The following is an 18,511-nucleotide window of genomic DNA, read 5'->3' as shown; positions in this document are numbered from 1 at the left end:
AAAATCGCTGCGATGCGATGAAATTTACCGAGCGAACAACTCGGAATGACCCCCCATGGTACGCAGCGCGCATGTGCTTAGTAATTTTACACAAAACTTTGGAGATTTACACAAGTTCGGGCGACGTTTTTTCAATGCTTGAGTGATTGTAGAGTGATTGACAGGAAGTGGGTGTTTCTGGGCGGAAACTGGCCGTTTTCAGGGAGTGTGCTAAAAAACGCAGGCGTTCCAGGTAAAAACGCAGGAGTGGCTGGAGAAATGGGGGAGTGGCTGGCCGAACGCAGGGCGTGTTTGTGACGTCAAACCAGGAACTAAACGTACCGAGGTGATCGCAATCCAGGAGTAGGTCTGGAGCTACTCAGAAACTGCAAGGAATTATTTAGTAGCAGTTCTGCTAATCTTTCGTTCGCTATTCTGCTAAGCTAAGATACACTCCCAGAGGGCGGCGGCCTAGCGTGTGCAATGCTGCTAAAAGCAGCTAGCGAGTGAACAACTCGGAATGACCACCTTGGTCAAAATTGATGGCAAGATGAATGCAGCATGTTATCAGAAAATACTGGAGGAAAATTTGCACTCATCAGCCCGGAAGCTTTGCATGGGACGTACTTGGACGTTCCAACTTGACAATGATCCAAAATACAAGGCCAAGTCGACCTGTCATTGGCTACAGCAGAATAAAGTGCAGGTTATGGAGTGGCCATCTCAGTCTCCTGACCTCAATATCATTGAGCCACTCCGGGGAGATCTCAAACGTGCAGTTCAGGCAAGACAGCCCAAGAATTTACAGGAACTGGAGGCTTTTTGCCAAGAGGAATGGACAGCTTTACCAGCTGTCATTGATGTTAAAGGGGGGAATACACGGTATTAAGAACTGGGGTATGCAAACTTTTGATCAGGGTCATTTGGGTAGTTTCTGTTGTCATTATGATTTAAAAAGAGTAAACACAGTCGTTTGACAATAAATGGCTTCACCCAACCACTAACCATGAGTGAAAGAAAAGTTTGTGAGTTATCATTCATTTTCTCTGACAAATGGCCAGAAAATCACAAATTCTGCTAGGGTATGTAAACTTATAAGCACAACTGTATATATTGTTGAAACTCTGTCTGCGGCATCCTGCCACATGGCCAGAATACTACTACAATTGTATGCACCCAATCCTGAGACGGACACAGGGTAAGATCAAAGGACCAGCCTAAACCCAGGCCCAGTGGAAAGAAAGAAAATCCTGCAGGGCGGCTGTTCCTAGGAAAGAAAGAAAATCCTGCAGGGCGGCTGTTCCTAGGAAAGAAAGAAAATCCTGCAGGGCGGCTGTTCCTAGGAAAGAAAGAAAATGCTGCAGGGCGGCTGTTCCTAGGAAAGAAAGAAAATCCTGCAGGGCAGCACAATCTGTAATTAATGATACCATGCCCGAGACCACACTACAACAAAGTAATAACCCCCCCCCCAAAAAAAATGGGGTGTGCTGACTTAATATAACGTATCAAGCTTAAGAGACTTACCATAGGGCCTGCCGGGCCCAGCTGCCCATTTTGTCCTGCGTTTCCCTGGAATGTAGAAATGTAATGTTATAATAATATTACAGTATATAATATCTGTCCGCACCAAGGTAAACTGCTGATAACGCGGCACTCTGATCTCAGAAACCATTAAATACAAACTCTGTCCAATGTGCATGAATTGGGAGACATATACTGTTGTACAGATAACTATAATGTACTGTAGTTTATAACGATATGAAAAGTGATATACATTATTGGATATAGTAAAGTGTCTGTGTCAGACATCAGAAAAATAGTTTTTACTAAACTGTATACATTTAAAAAAATTAAAAAATAAATATTTCCAGTCTCACTAGCTATGGAGGGGACGGCACTAAGATGTGAATTGCAGCCGCGCTCCATCCGCACGTATATGTGATTCGCTGCATTTTGTTTTGCCATGACATGGGGCAGGGCCAAATGACGTAAGTGCCTGGTACCGCCCCCTGGGGCGTTTTAACAGAGTAGGGGGTCCCTGTGCAGACCGTTTGTGGGTCCCCTCCTTGCCCCGATGCAGTAGGCTCCGGCATTTAGCCGGAGTATACTGCGTATGTGCAGGCCTCCGGAAACATGGCGCCTGCCATGTTCAGGATAGACTCATTTCACTGCTGTGCTTGCTCGCGGCCATTTTGGTTGTAATTTTTGCCACGGCTGCAGCGCCTGATGCAGGACTCTGGACAGGTAAGTATTTAAACGTAGGTGCAATGTGAGGGCCCCCATGGACCCAGGGGCCTGTGTGCACCGCACACGTTGCACACATTTTAGAAACGACAATGCCGCCCCCCCCCCCCCGAAGTGGGCAGCTGCATTTCCTCTCCTGACTTCTCCCAGAGAAGGGCAACAAAGAAAGGGGAAGTATGAGGTATGTGTAGGGGTACCCCAGTGTGTGGGGGCCCCTGGGCGACCACCCTGGCTGCTCTGTTGTTTATATGGCACTGTGGTTCGTCCCACTCTGCCAGGAACAGTCTCTTTCCAGCGCTTGATATCCAGGAGAGCGTTCAACCACCCGGTTAATACAAATATATCGATAAAGCTGAGTGAAGGCTGTTACTATGGAACTGCAGCATTTAAGGTAACATCTTTTTTACTGACCTTAAGTCCTTGAAATCCTGGGGGACCGCGATCTCCCTGTAATGTAAACACAGGTTAACCCTTCATAAAATTACATATTGCCAGCACGAGACTAACTCTATTTTGGGCGTATTTGTCTTGGTGGCTATACAGACATCTCTGGGTCCTGGAGGAAAAGGGGCGTCAGGGCCAGGACAGAAATGGGGGCGGGGTGAAAAGAATAACAATAGGAACAGTTTTACAACTTTCTTATTGTACTGTGGACATTTATAAGCGCTATTACAGATACTGTACAAATTATCTGGCACAGTATCTGTGACCTCCCCCCCCCCCCCACCTCCCCTCGTGACCTCCACCAAATCCCAATCCAGCTCAAAGTATATAATAAGTTCTTTCATCAAAGTGAACCTGTCACACACACAGCGCAGGCAGCCATGTTGCAGGTGAACAGCAGTCAGTATACCAGTAATCTGTGAACTAGTGACATCATTGAAATCACTGTGCCACACACCCAGGTGTGCTGATTCGGGTGTCGGGACAAAGTACCTTGACTGGTGCCTGCCTGGGGGCCCGGGCCTACCAAGCAGTACAACCTTATCCTTAACCCAATTTAGCGCTGTTGTTTCATCTACGTAGGGGTCACAGTGTTCTTAATGTATTGTGGCTATGCCCACACACCACTTCTTGCCGAGGACCAAAATTCACAGTCACGCCTCAGTGATGTCACTGGTTCCTATTGAGTTCATGGGCCAGGGCCGTAAATAGGGGTGTCTGAGCGGTCCCTGGGAGTGGCACCGTTCTACCCCAAAGTACCTGCATGTGGCACCTTGCCGCCAGTAGTGGCACTACAGAACCAAGGGACCCTCCAGGCAGGCCCTGAAGCCTGTGAAGCTGCCCGGAGCATTCTTAGGATACTCCGGGCAGAGCTCTACTTTCCAGATCTCGTGGTCCCCTACACGTGGCATCATGACTTCACGGATTTAGGGGGTGGGTCGGCAAAGGCCACACTGCTGCCCTGTTATAGCGATGTCATAGGCTACATCCTAGAAAGTGCCTGCTTCCCAGGATGGGCACGCCTAAAGGGCGACATACTGTAGGCCAGAACCTAGCATGGCAGAAAGGTAGGGTCAGCACTACGGTCTCTGAATGCATTAGTGCATGGCAGGTCGTGTAAGGGCAGAGAATGGCGACATTTAAGATGCAGCCGCAGGAAGTAGAATATTTAGGAATAGCACTGCTGCGTCTGCGGTATTTAGGTGACTGATCAGCTTTAAGATTTCACCTGTTTTGTGTTACACGAAAACTGGACTAGAAATGAAGCAAATTAAATGGACTACTTTATGGTCCTATCGCACTTACATTTTATTGTCTGCCATTCACTATCTCTACTAAGAACAATGTACTGCTTACTGCATATTATATGTGGCATAATGCAATCACTACCGGCAATTATATGAAGAACTAGAAGTCACTGAGGAGTTTTGCAACCACAGAAAGAAGCACAAAGCTGTAGGTGGAGTATTTAAGGGATATGCATAATAACTTCCAGCAGGGGGCGCATTATTCCTTATAAACTAAAAATTTCCTTATGAACCCTGGAGTTATGACATCAGAATACACGATTTATACAGATCTTATGTACAGGGGTATATACATACTGCATGTTTAAATCACTTGTTTATTATAGGGATATTAGCTAATACAAGATTCCTCACTACATAAAAAATACTAGGACCCAAGTCCAATAGGTTTATATACATGTTGTTGAACAATTATTGTCCGAATATATCAAAATTGCTCAAGGATATGATAAAGAGCTAGAAATAAACATTGGAGACGCCACCTGCTGGTCAGTTGTGAATAGTACATGAACAAATACAGTTACAAGAACACAATGTATTAGTTTTATGAATTGTCATTTCTATATTGCTGTATAAAGTTTCTTGCAGATCTACTAAGATGTCACAATCACCTTCAACCCAGGTTCTCCATCCAGCCCAGGCTGTCCCCGGTCACCCTGTCAGAACACAGGAGAAGACAATGTATTATTACAGTATCCATGTCCCAGATTTGTAGAAACATTTTGTAAAATCCACCATGGATCAGGCTACACTGGCAGTGAGAATGCAGTGTTCTTGAATTAAGAACACTGGTTACAACTGATTAGAAGGACCCTGTGTGAACTTAATGATGGCCTATTGTTGCTCTACATTATTTACAGGCACAGGAGAAAAAACAATGCATCAGATATGTGCTATCTTATTTTCAAACAAAGATCTTAGAAGAGAACCTATAATGATGAGCAATAGGTTACTTGAACATGGCATACGAGCAGAGTCTGCAGACCCGTCAAATGGGGGATGGCAGGTCACTAGTCCGATAAATCAAAAAATAAACAAGTTTATGTCCTGGTGTTTTCACAACCTAGGCAGAAAATGACAATACTTTTTCAACATTACTTACTTTAATTCCTTGTTCCCCAGCTGGACCCCTGGGTCCCTAAATAACATATAATTAGTCATTACATATAAATTGTCATGTATTTTTATATATATATATATATATATATATTATATAATAACATAACATAAGTTTTCAGCATAGAGCACAGCCTTTAAAATTTGTACAAGTAAATTAGTTATTGGAACTCACTCGGTCACCTGGATCTCCTGTTCGTCCTGCGACACCCGGGAGCCCTTCGCCAGTTTCACCCTGTAATAATGATTCAAACTTAAGTCCATCCACCATATTACTATATTGACTGTCTAAGCATTGCCATGGTATTGTGTCATTGTATTATAGTTCATTGTAATTGTCAAGGCTTCCAGCCATTGGTCAGTATCACTCACATTTAAATTAAACACCTAGATCACACTGATCTGATCATAAGATACAGTTCATGTTTTGCAGGTCACCTGTAGATTTTTAAAATGTGACAGTTGGTGTACACAGTGCACCTGCTGGGTGACATGGAAAACATGAACCGTGTGGGGTCGAGTTTGAGAACCACTGTTCTAGAACATGGAGGTAGTTTAACTTAATTTTCTGGGCATGTCGGAGCCAGTGGCTGGGTCTTCAATTGCAGTTTCATTACCTCGGGAACAAAGTTTTGAGTTTTTAGATCAGAAAAGCCGTCAGTGGGCATCTTTAAACAGGAGACGCCTCTTGCGGCTTTTGCATCATTTTGCACAGCTGCTGCATACAAAAGCACAGCGGCGGTGTCTATACCATACAACCATGAATCAGCGCCAACATGCATTCCAAAGAACGAGAACATCACAGACCATTACAGCAATGCTACTAAACATTAATAACAGCGTTAGTTGCTATGGTGACACAAGAAACAGTGTTACATGTTGTAAACATAGGGGCAGATGTATTAAGCCTGGAGAAGTGATAAAGCAGTGATAAGTGCAAGGTGATAATGCACCAGCCAATCGACTCCAGTATGTAAATTGCCAGTTATGAGCTGATTGGCTGGTGCGTTATCACCTTGCACATATCACTGCTTTATCATTTCTCCAGGCAAAATACATCTGCCCCATAGTTACATAGTTGTTGAGGTTGAAAAAAGACATCCGAGTTCAACCTGTATTATAATTTTATGTTAATTAAATGTTGTATCCTTGGATATTTTTTTCAGCTAGGAATTTATCTAATCCATTTTAAAAATTAGTGATTGAATCCACCATTACTACCTTTTCTGGCAGAGAATTCCAAATCCTTACTGCTCTTACTGTGAAGAACCCTTTTCTCCGTTGTGTATCACATTTTTTTTCTTCTAACCTCAGGGGGTGTCCTCATGTCCTATGTCCTATACTACCATTATAAATGGTGGGTACGAGGCATGACCCCCAGTATAGTGCCCATTCACCTTATCGCCTTTTGGCCCTTGAAATCCAGGTGGCCCCCGAAGGCCTGGTGATCCATTAAGACCAGGTGGACCCTGAAAATGTAAAAAAAGGGTGCTGTCTTTAATCATCATTTTACTTAATGGTATAACAGTTAAATGTCCTCCTTCCCCTGTAAACTTCAGCTTCTTTAATGTTCACACAATCTGGAAATGTTAGTGACTAGGGGGGAGATTTACTATGCGTCGGATTTACAGAGCCGCCAATGGTCGGTGTTGTTGATAAATTAATTTCAAGGGGCAATAGTAATCAATGCAAAAACACACTGACTTAGCAAATCTATCGGTCAAAGATGCCAAAAACTAGCAGTTCTGTAAACCTGACAGATAGTAAATCCGGCCCCAAGTGTGACTATAATACAATATACAGGTTGAGTATCCCATATCCAAATATTCCAAAATACGGACTATACCGAAATACGGATTTTTTTGAGGGAGAGTGAGATAGTGAAACCTTTGTTTTCTGATGGCTCAATGTACACAAACTTTATTTATATACAAAAAATTATTACAGATATTTTGTATTAAATGACCTTCAGGCTGTGTATATAAGGTGTATATGAAACATAAACGCATTCTGTGCTTAGACTTGGCTCCCATCGCCATGATATCTCATTATGGTATGCAATTATTCCAAAATACAGAAAAATCCGATATCCAAACTACCTCTGGTCCCAAGCATTTTGGATAAGGGATACTTAACCTGTATAACAAATTGAAGCTATCGAGGTAACATAGGATAATTTATTATGGAGATATAAAGTGTAAGGTAAATGTCCCACTTACCGGACTTCCGGGTTCTCCTTTGCTCGCAACCCCATTGACCAGTCCTGGGAGACCCTGGAAGACAAATAAATGACGTGCATTTTTAATTACACGGAAATTTAAAAAGGCAAAAAAAAAAAAATGAGTATAAACGTGGTCATAAAGCAGAGGCAGAGACATTTCTCATTCCCATACACTATATAATCATATGCCTGACTCCCTGCAGTAACTGTGCACACACGCACTGCTGAGTATTATAATGGTATCTGGTCACAGGAAGATCAGCAAAGCCTCCACCACTCTCACTAATCAGCAATGTGTAGGAGTCTTCCTCTCTGGTCTGGTGATAGGCCATCACTGGATGGCCTTCAATGGGTGATACAATGGAGAGAGATGTAATACCAGCCAATTAGCTTTTAACTATCACTTTTCAAACACAGCCTGTAACTTGGCAGTGATAAGCTGATTGGTTGGTACTTTATCTCTCTCCACTTTTTCTCTCTTCAAGGTTGACTACATCTCCCCCAGCACTGTCTTCAAGATGGATGGTCTACCAAAAGAGCTTAGCCTAGTCATCTAACTTTCTCTCCAATACAACTCTGGAGAACCTCACCCAGATTCTACGAGGGAAGCTCAGGGAAGGACCTTGGCTTCGGGAGTCCTACAGGCCCATCTCCCTACAGTCATCCAGTGTATACATTATTGCTAAACTACTGGCAATAGTTCTCAACAAGGTTCTACTCTATATAGTACACAAAGGGGGTCATTCCCAGTTGAACGCTCGCTAGCAGTTTTTAGCAGCCGTGCAAACGCATTGTCGCCGCCCACTTGCGAATGTATTTTCGTTTTGCAGAAGTGTGAACGCCTGTGCAGCAGAGCCCCTCCAAAATAATTTTGTGCAAAACAAGACCAGCCCTGTAGTTACTCTTCGTGTGCGCTGATTCTAACGACGGGGGGACGGCTTTTAACGTCACACACCCGCCTAGCGTCCGCCCAGCCACTCCTGCGTTTTCCCCGGCACGCCTGCGTTTTTCTAAGCACTCCCTGAAAACGGTCAGTTGACACCCAGAAACGCCCCCTCATGTCATTCTTCCTGCGTTCGGCCATGCGACTGAAAGCTTCGTTAGAACCTGTGCAAAAACACAAAGGACTTTGTACCCGTAGGTCCCGCGTGTGCATTGTGGCCCATACGCATGCGCAGAAAGGCCATTTTTTAGCCTGATCGCTGCGCTGCGAACAATGGTAGCTAGCGATCAACTCGGAATGACCCCCAAAGATCAAGCTGGCAGCATCCACCGATTGAGCAATACTGCTTATCCTACTATTTGCCACCTACCTTAAATACTGTTTCCTGTAAGGAGGTCTGCTGCCTATGCATACTAGTAAAGAGACTTCACAGAACCTGGCTTATATCTTCATTACCCATCACTCAGGACTACTATTATTGTAAATATTTTTTCGTGTGTGTGTGTGTGTGTGTGTGTGTGTGTGTGTGTGTGTGCTTATTAACGTGATCAGCATTGGACCATCCTCACTATAACCTGTGGTCCACATACTGTAGCAACCTGACAGAGGAAAATCCACCTAGCAGCCTCCGTTGCCCCTGGGCACTGTCCTACTATGCCTACATCCAAGTCCTGAGCGTCACATTCTCCGGCTATTGGTTGCAGAGTGTAATATTTAAAACCTAACACATCTTGTGTCACGTCCATTGAAAAATATTCACCAATGAAGAAACATGTTATAAATACAGTGATCGGCTGGAAGCTTCTTACTAAATTATCGAGTCTGAGTGTTCTAGCTTGCAGCCTTTGTTAATCTTATATGAATGATATACCTGCTGCTATATTATACAGATAGATATTATACAGATAGGTATCACTTTCTTTGATTAAATGTTTTGTTTTCATTTTTCACTCATATATAGGGTTTAGGGCCTATCAATCTGTATTTTTGTTTAAATATATTTTTTATCTTAATATTATAATATCCAGAAAAGTTAGGATTGTGTATATTGAATTGAATATTTTTTCTGGAGCAGTTGGAGAATCCATTAATCCATTGACATGAGCAATCTGGTTTTGGTGTTGTTTATTGGTTTTCTGTGCAAATTCATCTGGTTCTCTTGAGTTATGTATAGGAGAGTGGTAAGAGAGTGACCTCTAGTGGTGACTGATGTAGTTACATAAAGACTTGGGAGATTTGCAACCCAGCCTGTCCCAAAGTCAGTGTAGATATCACATACTGCAATTGATAATTTGAAGTGCACTTACTCTCTCACCTCGTTCTCCTTTATCTCCCTAGAAGAAAAATAGAACATATATAATGTGTGGACACGGACCCATATAAATGTATAAATTCCATTCCTTAGTTTTCTGTAGTTTGTTTAAAAGCACTTTGTCAGTTGCACAAGCCTTTATATGATCAAAACATCATTAATGGCCTCTTAAATCATTAGAAGTTAAACTAGGAGGAAGAACTGTCCTCATACTAAACTGTGATTGGTTGATACTGGTATGGTTACACATTATACAGAAAAACAACTTCCAAAATAATGATATACTATAGCTGGGGACTGGGAGGGCCTGTTACATGCAAACGGAGAGAGAGAGAGAGAGAGAGAGAGAGAGAGAGAGAGAGAGAGGTCAATGACAAAGGAGGCAGTTATAGATAAAATCATACATGACAACATTTGAATGGTGCCCTCCAGGAAATCACAATAGGGGTGGTCCTGGTGGGCGGTTCAAGGAGCGTGATGCAATGAACCCGCCCCTGAGGAACTGCATCACCAAGCACCTGGATCACCCACTTCAATTCAGAAGTGGGTAAGATCTGGGAGGCTGTTCTACTCTGTCTGAGTCTAGAAGAGCTCCCGGAAATTTATGAGCCTCTGGACATTCCGGGAGCTTAGCCAAGTATGGATACAATGGGTGAATTAAAAGAGTCCAATTACAAATTACTTACTGATTTGCACAAATGTTATTTTATGAGTAAACAAGTGCTGTAGTTCTTGCAGGCATTGAGATATGGAAAGTTACCTTTATAGATTGTCCTGAAACACCTGGAGGGCCGCTGGGTCCTTCTGGCCCTGGTGGCCCCGTATTCCCTGGGACCCCTCTCTGTCCTGGTGTTCCAGACTGCCCAGGAGTACCCTAATGTGGACAGAGACAGATTTATATTGATGCGATTACAGCAAACCCCGTCCAGAGGCAGTAAGCAGCCTAGGGGGCTAATATTTACAAATATGTTATCACTGAGTCCAGCATAAATGTAAGGCTATACATAACAGATGGACATAGCTGTAGCTGATCAACGACGTTCTGGGTACAGCTCAAAGCTATGTATATACATTATATATCTAGTGAAAACTGTATCTTAAAAAATCTGATAAAATAAAGACCCAAAGTTGACATCAGAGGCTCAAAGCAGTCATGATGTCATCATATTATATAGAATTTGTGCTTATATTAGTAGCACTAGAGCTTACGTACATTTTGCAGAACAGTTATTCTTATTTATGACATATATATTCTTATGTCTGATAGATGCCTTGTTGCAAAGTATTCTTCCATTATGTGGACACTAGAGTAGATTACTTTAGTCTGTTCATTATATATTATTATCCTTTATTTATATGGTGCCACAAGGGATCCGCTGCACCCACTTACAGAGTACATAAACAAATAACCAACACAAGAAAATAGTGACTTACAGTTGAAGACAATATAGGACAAGTACAGGGTATATAAGCCTTGCTGTACCAGCAGATGACACCGACATAAGTATCAGGGCGGCAGAAAACCACAGGATAAGCACATGAGGGTTGAGGGCCCTGCTCGTGAGAGCTTACATTCTAAAGGGGAGGGGCAGACAGACAGGGGTGACATAGATGGAGTAGAAAGTGAGCGTGGGACAGAGGGTTAGGATGAGATTTGGCTGGGTTTGGTGAAGAAGTGGGTCTTGACAGCCCATTTTAAGTTTTGTAGGGAGGAGAGTCTGAGGGGGAGAGGTAGAGAATTCCAGAGAAAGGGAGCAGCACGTAAGAAATCTTGGAGGTAGGGGTGGGTGGAGGTAATCAGTAGGCAGGAGAGGTGGCATGCATTAGCGGAACGAAGAGGATGGGTGGGGGTATATAAGTTTAGCTTAGCAGAGAAGGCAGCAACACTTGAACTCAAATTAATTAATGCAAACATGCAGGATAATAAGGGTCTCAAGGCCAAATTACCTATGTCGTAGGGGCAAGAGCAGGACTTTTGAAAAGTGAAAGTTGATTCCAAACATAAAAGCTAGAATGGGTTTTATAGCACAGAATAATATAAGATTTTCAGACAATCTATTCCAGAACTTATTTGCCAATTGCCACTTTTGGTGGCAGATACAATTAGCCGTGGATAGATAGTTTCGAGCTTTAACGCCCAGAACTATTACATTTTAAGGCCATTTCTTTGCTCTGTAAACCTAAAGCTAACACGCGCTAAACTTTAGCGCGTGTTAGCTTTAGGTTTACAGAGCAAAACGTAGATATTGAGCTAAACGGCCGCAGCTTTGGATTGACGCGCGCTTGAGAGTCCTACTTACTACCTCAGGAGGGCGTGAACAGAAAACCACAGTATGTGCAAACTGTGGGATTACCGCAAGCTAAATTTTAACGCAGAATTTTCCATTAAGATTTGGTATTAGCTGGAACTTGTATGTATCATTGTTCTCTGGTCATTTTATTGCCTTTCACACTGGAGAAAAATTCAAATCTGGGAATTTATTTACAACGGTAGGCACAGTGGACAGCACTTACCTTTGACAAAAACTCATTTACAAATGTGCTGATGAATGTACTTACTGGGTTCCCCGGTTCGCCCTTCCTGCCAGGAACTCCTCCTCCTCCATTTATCACCTCCCCAGGTTCTCCCTATACACAGAGAAAGAGTAATCTCACAATATGACCTCAGTCAGGCAGAGAACACGCAGACGGCTTCATGTGATCTCTATGACTATAACATGGAATGCTGATATTTCGGGGTACGAGTTAAAGGTAGACTATGAGTAACCATTCGACTGTAGCATATTGGGTAACGTGAATGGAAAGAGTATGGCTCAGGTGGCCCTTATGGTTGACCAGAATGGGCCACCCATGAGACTTACCGGTAATCCTCTCTCCCCTTTTGGACCAGCTAAGCCTGGGGGTCCCCGACTTCCCTAAGAACAGACCAGATGATTACCAGTTAGAGAGGTGAAGATTGGATAAACCACTCTGAGGGGGCACTAAGTGCCAACGTCACCATAAAATGATTGCACCATGGTGCAGCAGAGAAGGCTAGATGAGCCAGGCTCCATCTGTAACTATTCATTCACAGTCTGGAAAATAATACTTACGGTGTCTCCTTTGTCTCCCGGAGAGCCTTGTGCCCCCTGAAAGGAAAGAAAAACAAGGACATAATTATATTATGAGTGCATCTATGGTAAATATAGCATTTATGACAAACAATACTGGGCTAATAGTAACGACTGTGATGGTATTACGTATACTGAGCATGTTGTAAAGGTTTACTCACCGGAATGCCTGCACTACCAGGGCTTCCAGGACGACCGGGACTTCCGGGGATACCATCAGCCCCTGGATCTCCCTATAGGATAGTTTATATACGTCAGAGATTTGTGACACACTCCATAAACTTCTCTATCGTAGTGTAGTGTCATGGGTAACTTTATGTCCTCACATATTTAAGTGCCAGTTACTTTATGGTTACACGCGGTATATGAATGCCGGTAGTATATGGAAACTTACTAAAGTCCTGACCCGCCGGTACTGGAACTGTGGGGATGCCTGCAGCTAATTATATGACAGAAACTCTGCCACCGTCCTATCTGCAGACAGCTGGAACATATATCTGTTTTTGTGCATGAAGAACGTGTGTGACAATAGCCTGAGTAACAATTACCGCTGCAGTGCCCTGTAGAGGACTTTAAGTCCTAGCACAGTAAATTGACGCTGTTACTTGCCCACGCATGCTTCCTATACAATGTGTGTGGTACAACAATCTACCGCCATTTACTCTGACATGCGGGGGGACGCCCAGCACAGGGCTAGTCCGCTCCGCATGTCAGGCCCTCCCCCCCATCCTGCACAGGTGCAAAAGCATCGCACGGCGGTGATGTTTCTGCACCTGGCGAGTAGCTCCATGCCACCGCAGCTCCACACGGTCCGAACATGCCTGCGTTGTCCGGACTGCGCCCCGCCAACCATGGTCTAATGCCTTTGGCACCCCCGTCCCCTGTCAATCAGGCAGAGGCGATCGCAGCCCCGAGATGGTTTTAGCATCTCACTGGGCTCTCGGGGTGCGCACGCACAGTGCGTCTGCTGCAATCCAGTCTGAATTAGGCTTAATGTCGCCGGAGCTCACACCAAAACCTCAAAATAGGAAAACAAGGATGTTGAAAATGTTATCGCCAAACCCCATTCCCTCCTAGGAAAGCGGACATATCATTCACACACAGTAGAGGCAGCTACTATCACTGGGAAATGTGACATCACGGAGGCGTGAGGTGGAAAGCGGTTCCCAGTGACCTGAGGCTGGATGTTGTAGCAGCACACAAAATGGCCGCCACCACTGTGTGAACCTGACAGGTCCACATATAATAAGGGGAATAATTACATTTGTCAGGTGACTGGTGACTTCACAGGAGGGATGTGCAATGCATAGTTAAAATCATGTAAGTACCACGTTTCACCAACCCTAAAACAGTGTGATTACTTACAGGTTCACCTTTCGGTCCTGTAGAAGCTGTATCCTCACCGGGAAACCCACGTGGTCCAACAGGGCCTGGCGGACCAGTGGCACCAGGGCGACCCTGTAACACACAAATCATTATTTATTACTGCTGCAATAATACACTTTGTAGAAGTAATGATTGAACCATAAAGTACCTCTGATTTCCAAAGGAATTTAGTGCAACTGGTGCTGTGTTTTCAATGACACTCATTTGTATATCAGGAAAACACACAGCACAAAGTTATCACACAGAACACATGAAATTATTCTGCAAACAAATACAAATGATGCAACTGTTACACTGTATATTTATCCACTTTGGTTGAACTATTACTACTCACTATTTCTCCCTGAGGTCCTGCTAACCCCGGACGTCCAGAGCTCCCCTGTAAGAAATATGCATATTCTCATTAAGCAAGTGTTGTGGTACAAAATGCACAGATACTACCAACAGCAACAGCTAGATGGCGCCAGCGTTCACATGCACTGATACTACTCACCACATCTCCTTTCTGCCCCTTTTCTCCCTAAACAGATGAAACACGTCAAGTAAGTAATTAATTAATTAATTACACAGTATATTGTATATAAACATTGTATCACATTTATTTGAGAATTGCTTATTGCAGAGGTGCCCAAACATTTTATAGCCTGGATCATAAAGGTCAGTGTGTCATTGTTCTGGGACCCCAGGTATCAGTGTGTTATTGTTCTGGGACCACAGGGGTCAGTGTGACATTGCTCTGGGACCCCAGGTATCAGTGTGTTATTGTTCTGGGACCCCAGGTGTCAGTGTGACATTGCTCTGGGACACCAGGTGTCAGTGTGACATTGTTCTGGGACCCCAGGTGTCAGTGTGTTATTGTTCTGGGACCCCAGGTGTCAGTGTACTATTGCTCTGGGACCACAGGGGTCAGTGTGACATTGCTCTGGGACCCAAGGTGTCAGTGTGCTATTGTTCTGGGACCCCAGGTGTCAGTGTGTTATTGTTCTGGGACCCCAGGTGTCAGTGTGACATTGTTCTGGGACCCCAGGTGTCAGTGTGTTATTGTTCTGGGACCCCAGGTGTCAGTGTACTATTGCTCTGGGACCACAGGGGTCAGTGTGACATTGCTCTGGGACCCCAGGTGTCAGTGTGTTATTGTTCTGGGACCCCAGGTGTCAGTGTGTTATTGTTCTGGGACCACAGGTGTCAGTGTGACATTGTTCTGGGACCCCAGGTGTTAGAGTGACATTGCTCTGGGACCCCAGGTGTTAGAGTGACATTGCTCTGGGACCCCAGGTGTCAGTGTGTTATTGTTCTGGGACCCCTGGTGTCAGTGTGCCATTGTTCTGGGACCACAGGGGTCAGTGTGTTATTGTTCTGGGACCCCAGGTGTCAGTGTGCTATTGTTCTGGGACCCCAGGTGTCAGTGTGACATTGCTCTGGGACCCCAGGTGTCAGTGTGACATTGTCCTGGGACCCCAGGTGTCAGTGTGTTATTGTTCTGGGACCCCAGGTGTCAGTGTACTATTGTTCTGGGACCCCAGGTATCAGTGTGACATTGCTTTGGGACCCCAGATGTCAGTGTGACATTGTTCTGGGACCCCAGGTGTCAGTGTGAGATTGCTCTGGGGACCCCAGGTGTCAGTGTGACTTTGTTCTGGGGACTCCAGGTGTCAGTGTGACTTTGTTCTGGGGACCCCAGGTGTCAGTGTGACTTTGTTCTGGGGACCCCAGGTGTCAGTGTGACTTTGTTCTGGGGACCCCAGGTGTCAGTGTGACTTTGTTCTGGGGACCCCAGGTGTCAGTGTGACATTGCTCTGAGACCCCAGATGTCAGTGTGCCATAGCTCTGGGACCCCAGATGTCAGTGTGACATTGTTCTGGGACCCCAGGTGTCAGTGTGTCATTGCTCTGGGACCACAGGCACAGGTGTCAGTGTGACATTGTTCTGGGGACCCCAGGTGTCAGTGTGACTTTCTTCTGGGGACCCCAGGTGTCAGTGTGTCATTGTTATGGGGACCACAGGTGTCAGTGTGTCATTAATTTGGGACACCAGGGCCAGTATTTACTAAAAATCCGAGTTTGGCCGATTTGTGGTTTTTTTTCTAAGTTCCAATCCGGGAATTCACTAAGCACCAATCTCGGCAGTGTTTGGACTATTCGTAATGGTTTGAATGACAACGTTCAGAAATACGAATGAATAGACCATCAGTCAAACGCGGCTGTTATTTCATAGAATACGGGCATTCACTATTCATTCGTATTTGGGTGTTAGTTTCTGAGTGCTCAAGTGAGGGTCTGTTTTTTTTCGATTCGTTAAAACAAGCAGCAATAAAATAGACCTGCTTTTTCCAGTCGAGTTTGGATAACCATGCACGGATCAGTGAGATCTGCGCATGGTTACCTATGGGAAAGGGTCTGTTTAGTGTAAAATCTATAAAAAAATTTGCGTGGGGTCCCCCCTCCTAAGCACAACCAGCCTCGGGCTCTTTGAGCTGGTCCTGTTTGAAAAAATATGGGGGGGGAAATGACAGGGGTTCCCCCATGGAAATTGGACCGAGCGCTTATGTGTGCAAATGTATAATGTTCTAAGAAAAGTAAAAGTTGATATGAAAAAATTGATGTGAAAAAATTAATTAAAATATGTATATTGATTTAAAAATAAAAATAAAAATAAAATAAAAATAAAAATTTAAAATGAAAATAGATAAGAATAGAAATAAATTATAATTGGGGTGGGAATCGGATGGGGAAAGGGGAGAAGTGCAATGTTTACAGCTCCTTTTTGAAAAATTGTGGAGCTTGTGGACACTTATTGAAAGGGTACAGTCTGTTCTTTTGTAACTTTCCCTGACTTACCCTATTTTGCTGTGCAGATGCGGCTGGAGGCTTTTGGTATCTCTGACAGCGTTCAAGTGCTGTAACTCACGATCTCCTCCTCTTAGCCGCACTGTAGCCGCTGCTCCGTTCGTCAAACCGGAAGTTGAGATGTTTACTTCCGGTATTCGGGCGCGTTTCGAATCGCAGCAGGATTCTTTTTATCTCCTTGAAAAAGAATCCTGCTGCGATTCGAAACACGTTGGAGTATAAGAAGAACAAAGCAAACACTGAGGACACTAAAGACACGAAGCCAGCCGCCGCCAGCGCCCGAATACCGGAAGTAAACATCTCAACTTCCGGTTTGACGAACGGAGCAGCGGCTACAGTGCAGCTAAGAGGAGGAGATCGTGAGTTACAGCACTTGAACGCTGTCAGAGATACCAAAAGCCTCCAGCCGCATCTGCACAGCAAAATAGGGTAAGTCAGGGAAAGTTACAAAAGAACAGACTGTACCCTTTCAATAAGTGTCCACAAGCTCCACAATTTTTCAAAAAGGAGCTGTAAACATTGCACTTCTCCCCTTTCCCCATCCGATTCCCACCCCAATTATAATTTATTTCTATTCTTATCTATTTTCATTTTAAATTTTAATTTTTATTTTATTTTTATTTTTATTTTTAAATCAATATACATATTTTAATTAATTTTTTCACATCAATTTTTTCACATCAACTTTTACTTTTCTTAGAACATTATACATTTGCACACATAAGCGCTCGGTCCAATTTCCATACACGTCAAACAACAACTTGAGCAGCTTTTTCCACAAGCGCGGCAAACTATATTTATTTATTATAAGGGTTTCCCCCATATTTAATCAACCTGCACCGGGCTCTGCGCCTGGTCCTGGTTCCAAAAATACGGGGGACAAAAAGCGTAGGGGTCCCCCGTATTTTTGAAACCAGCACCTGGCTCCACTAGCTGGGGAGATAATGCCACAGCCGGGGGACACTTTGATATCGGTCCCTGCGGCCGTGCCATTAAAACCCCAACTAGTCACCCCTGCCCGGGGTACCCTGGAGTAGTGGGGACCCCTTCAATCAAGGCGCCCCGCCCTCCAGCCACCCAAGGGCCAGGGGTGAAGCCCGAGGCTGTCCCCCCCATCCAAGGGCGGCGGATGGGGGGCTGATAGCCTTGTTTCCAAAATGTGAATATTGTTTTTAATAGCAGTACTACAAGTCCCAGCAAGCCTCCCCCGCAAGCTGGTACTTGGAGAACCACAAGTACCAGCATGCGGTGGAAAACCGGGCCCGCTGGTACCTGTAGTACTACTACTAAAAAAATACCCCAATAAATACAGGACACACACACCGTGACAGTACAACTTTATTACATACATGCACACCAACATACACACATACTTACCTATGTTCCCACGAGGCTCGGTCATCTTCTCCATGTAGAATCCTAGGGGTACCTGTAAAAAAAATTACACTCACATAATCCAGTGTACCTTCTGTTCTTTGTATAATCCACGTACTTGGCAAAGTAATAAAACGGAAACCCGACCACGCACTGAAAGGGGCCCCATGTTTACACATGGGACCCCTTTCCCCGACTGCCAGGACCCCCCCTGACTCGTGTAAAAGAG

The 18,511-nt window shown here is 44.3% G+C and overlaps 1 protein-coding gene across 1 annotated transcript in view; it reads right to left on the bottom strand.

Moving 5' to 3' along the window:
* The window catches only part of COL7A1 (collagen type VII alpha 1 chain), a 215,617-nt gene that overhangs the window by 82,166 nt on the left and 114,940 nt on the right, over positions 1-18,511 (bottom strand). The window contains exons 34-49 of the mRNA XM_063941553.1: positions 14,556-14,582; positions 14,397-14,441; positions 14,042-14,134; positions 12,838-12,909; positions 12,659-12,694; positions 12,428-12,481; positions 12,126-12,194; positions 10,327-10,440; positions 9,562-9,588; positions 7,310-7,363; positions 6,488-6,559; positions 5,266-5,325; positions 5,077-5,112; positions 4,586-4,630; positions 2,635-2,670; positions 1,504-1,548 (exon numbers count right to left, since the gene is read on the bottom strand). Coding sequence (XP_063797623.1) covers positions 1,504-1,548; positions 2,635-2,670; positions 4,586-4,630; positions 5,077-5,112; positions 5,266-5,325; positions 6,488-6,559; positions 7,310-7,363; positions 9,562-9,588; positions 10,327-10,440; positions 12,126-12,194; positions 12,428-12,481; positions 12,659-12,694; positions 12,838-12,909; positions 14,042-14,134; positions 14,397-14,441; positions 14,556-14,582 — 885 coding nt within the window. The remainder of the gene's footprint in view (positions 1-1,503; positions 1,549-2,634; positions 2,671-4,585; positions 4,631-5,076; positions 5,113-5,265; positions 5,326-6,487; positions 6,560-7,309; positions 7,364-9,561; positions 9,589-10,326; positions 10,441-12,125; positions 12,195-12,427; positions 12,482-12,658; positions 12,695-12,837; positions 12,910-14,041; positions 14,135-14,396; positions 14,442-14,555; positions 14,583-18,511) is intronic.

The sequence above is a fragment of the Pseudophryne corroboree genome, chromosome 9 (genome assembly GCF_028390025.1).
Source record: "Pseudophryne corroboree isolate aPseCor3 chromosome 9, aPseCor3.hap2, whole genome shotgun sequence".
Classification (NCBI taxonomy): Eukaryota; Metazoa; Chordata; class Amphibia; order Anura; family Myobatrachidae; genus Pseudophryne; species Pseudophryne corroboree.
Note: the sequence above shows the minus strand (reverse complement) of the source record. Positions and strands in the feature narration are given on the sequence as shown.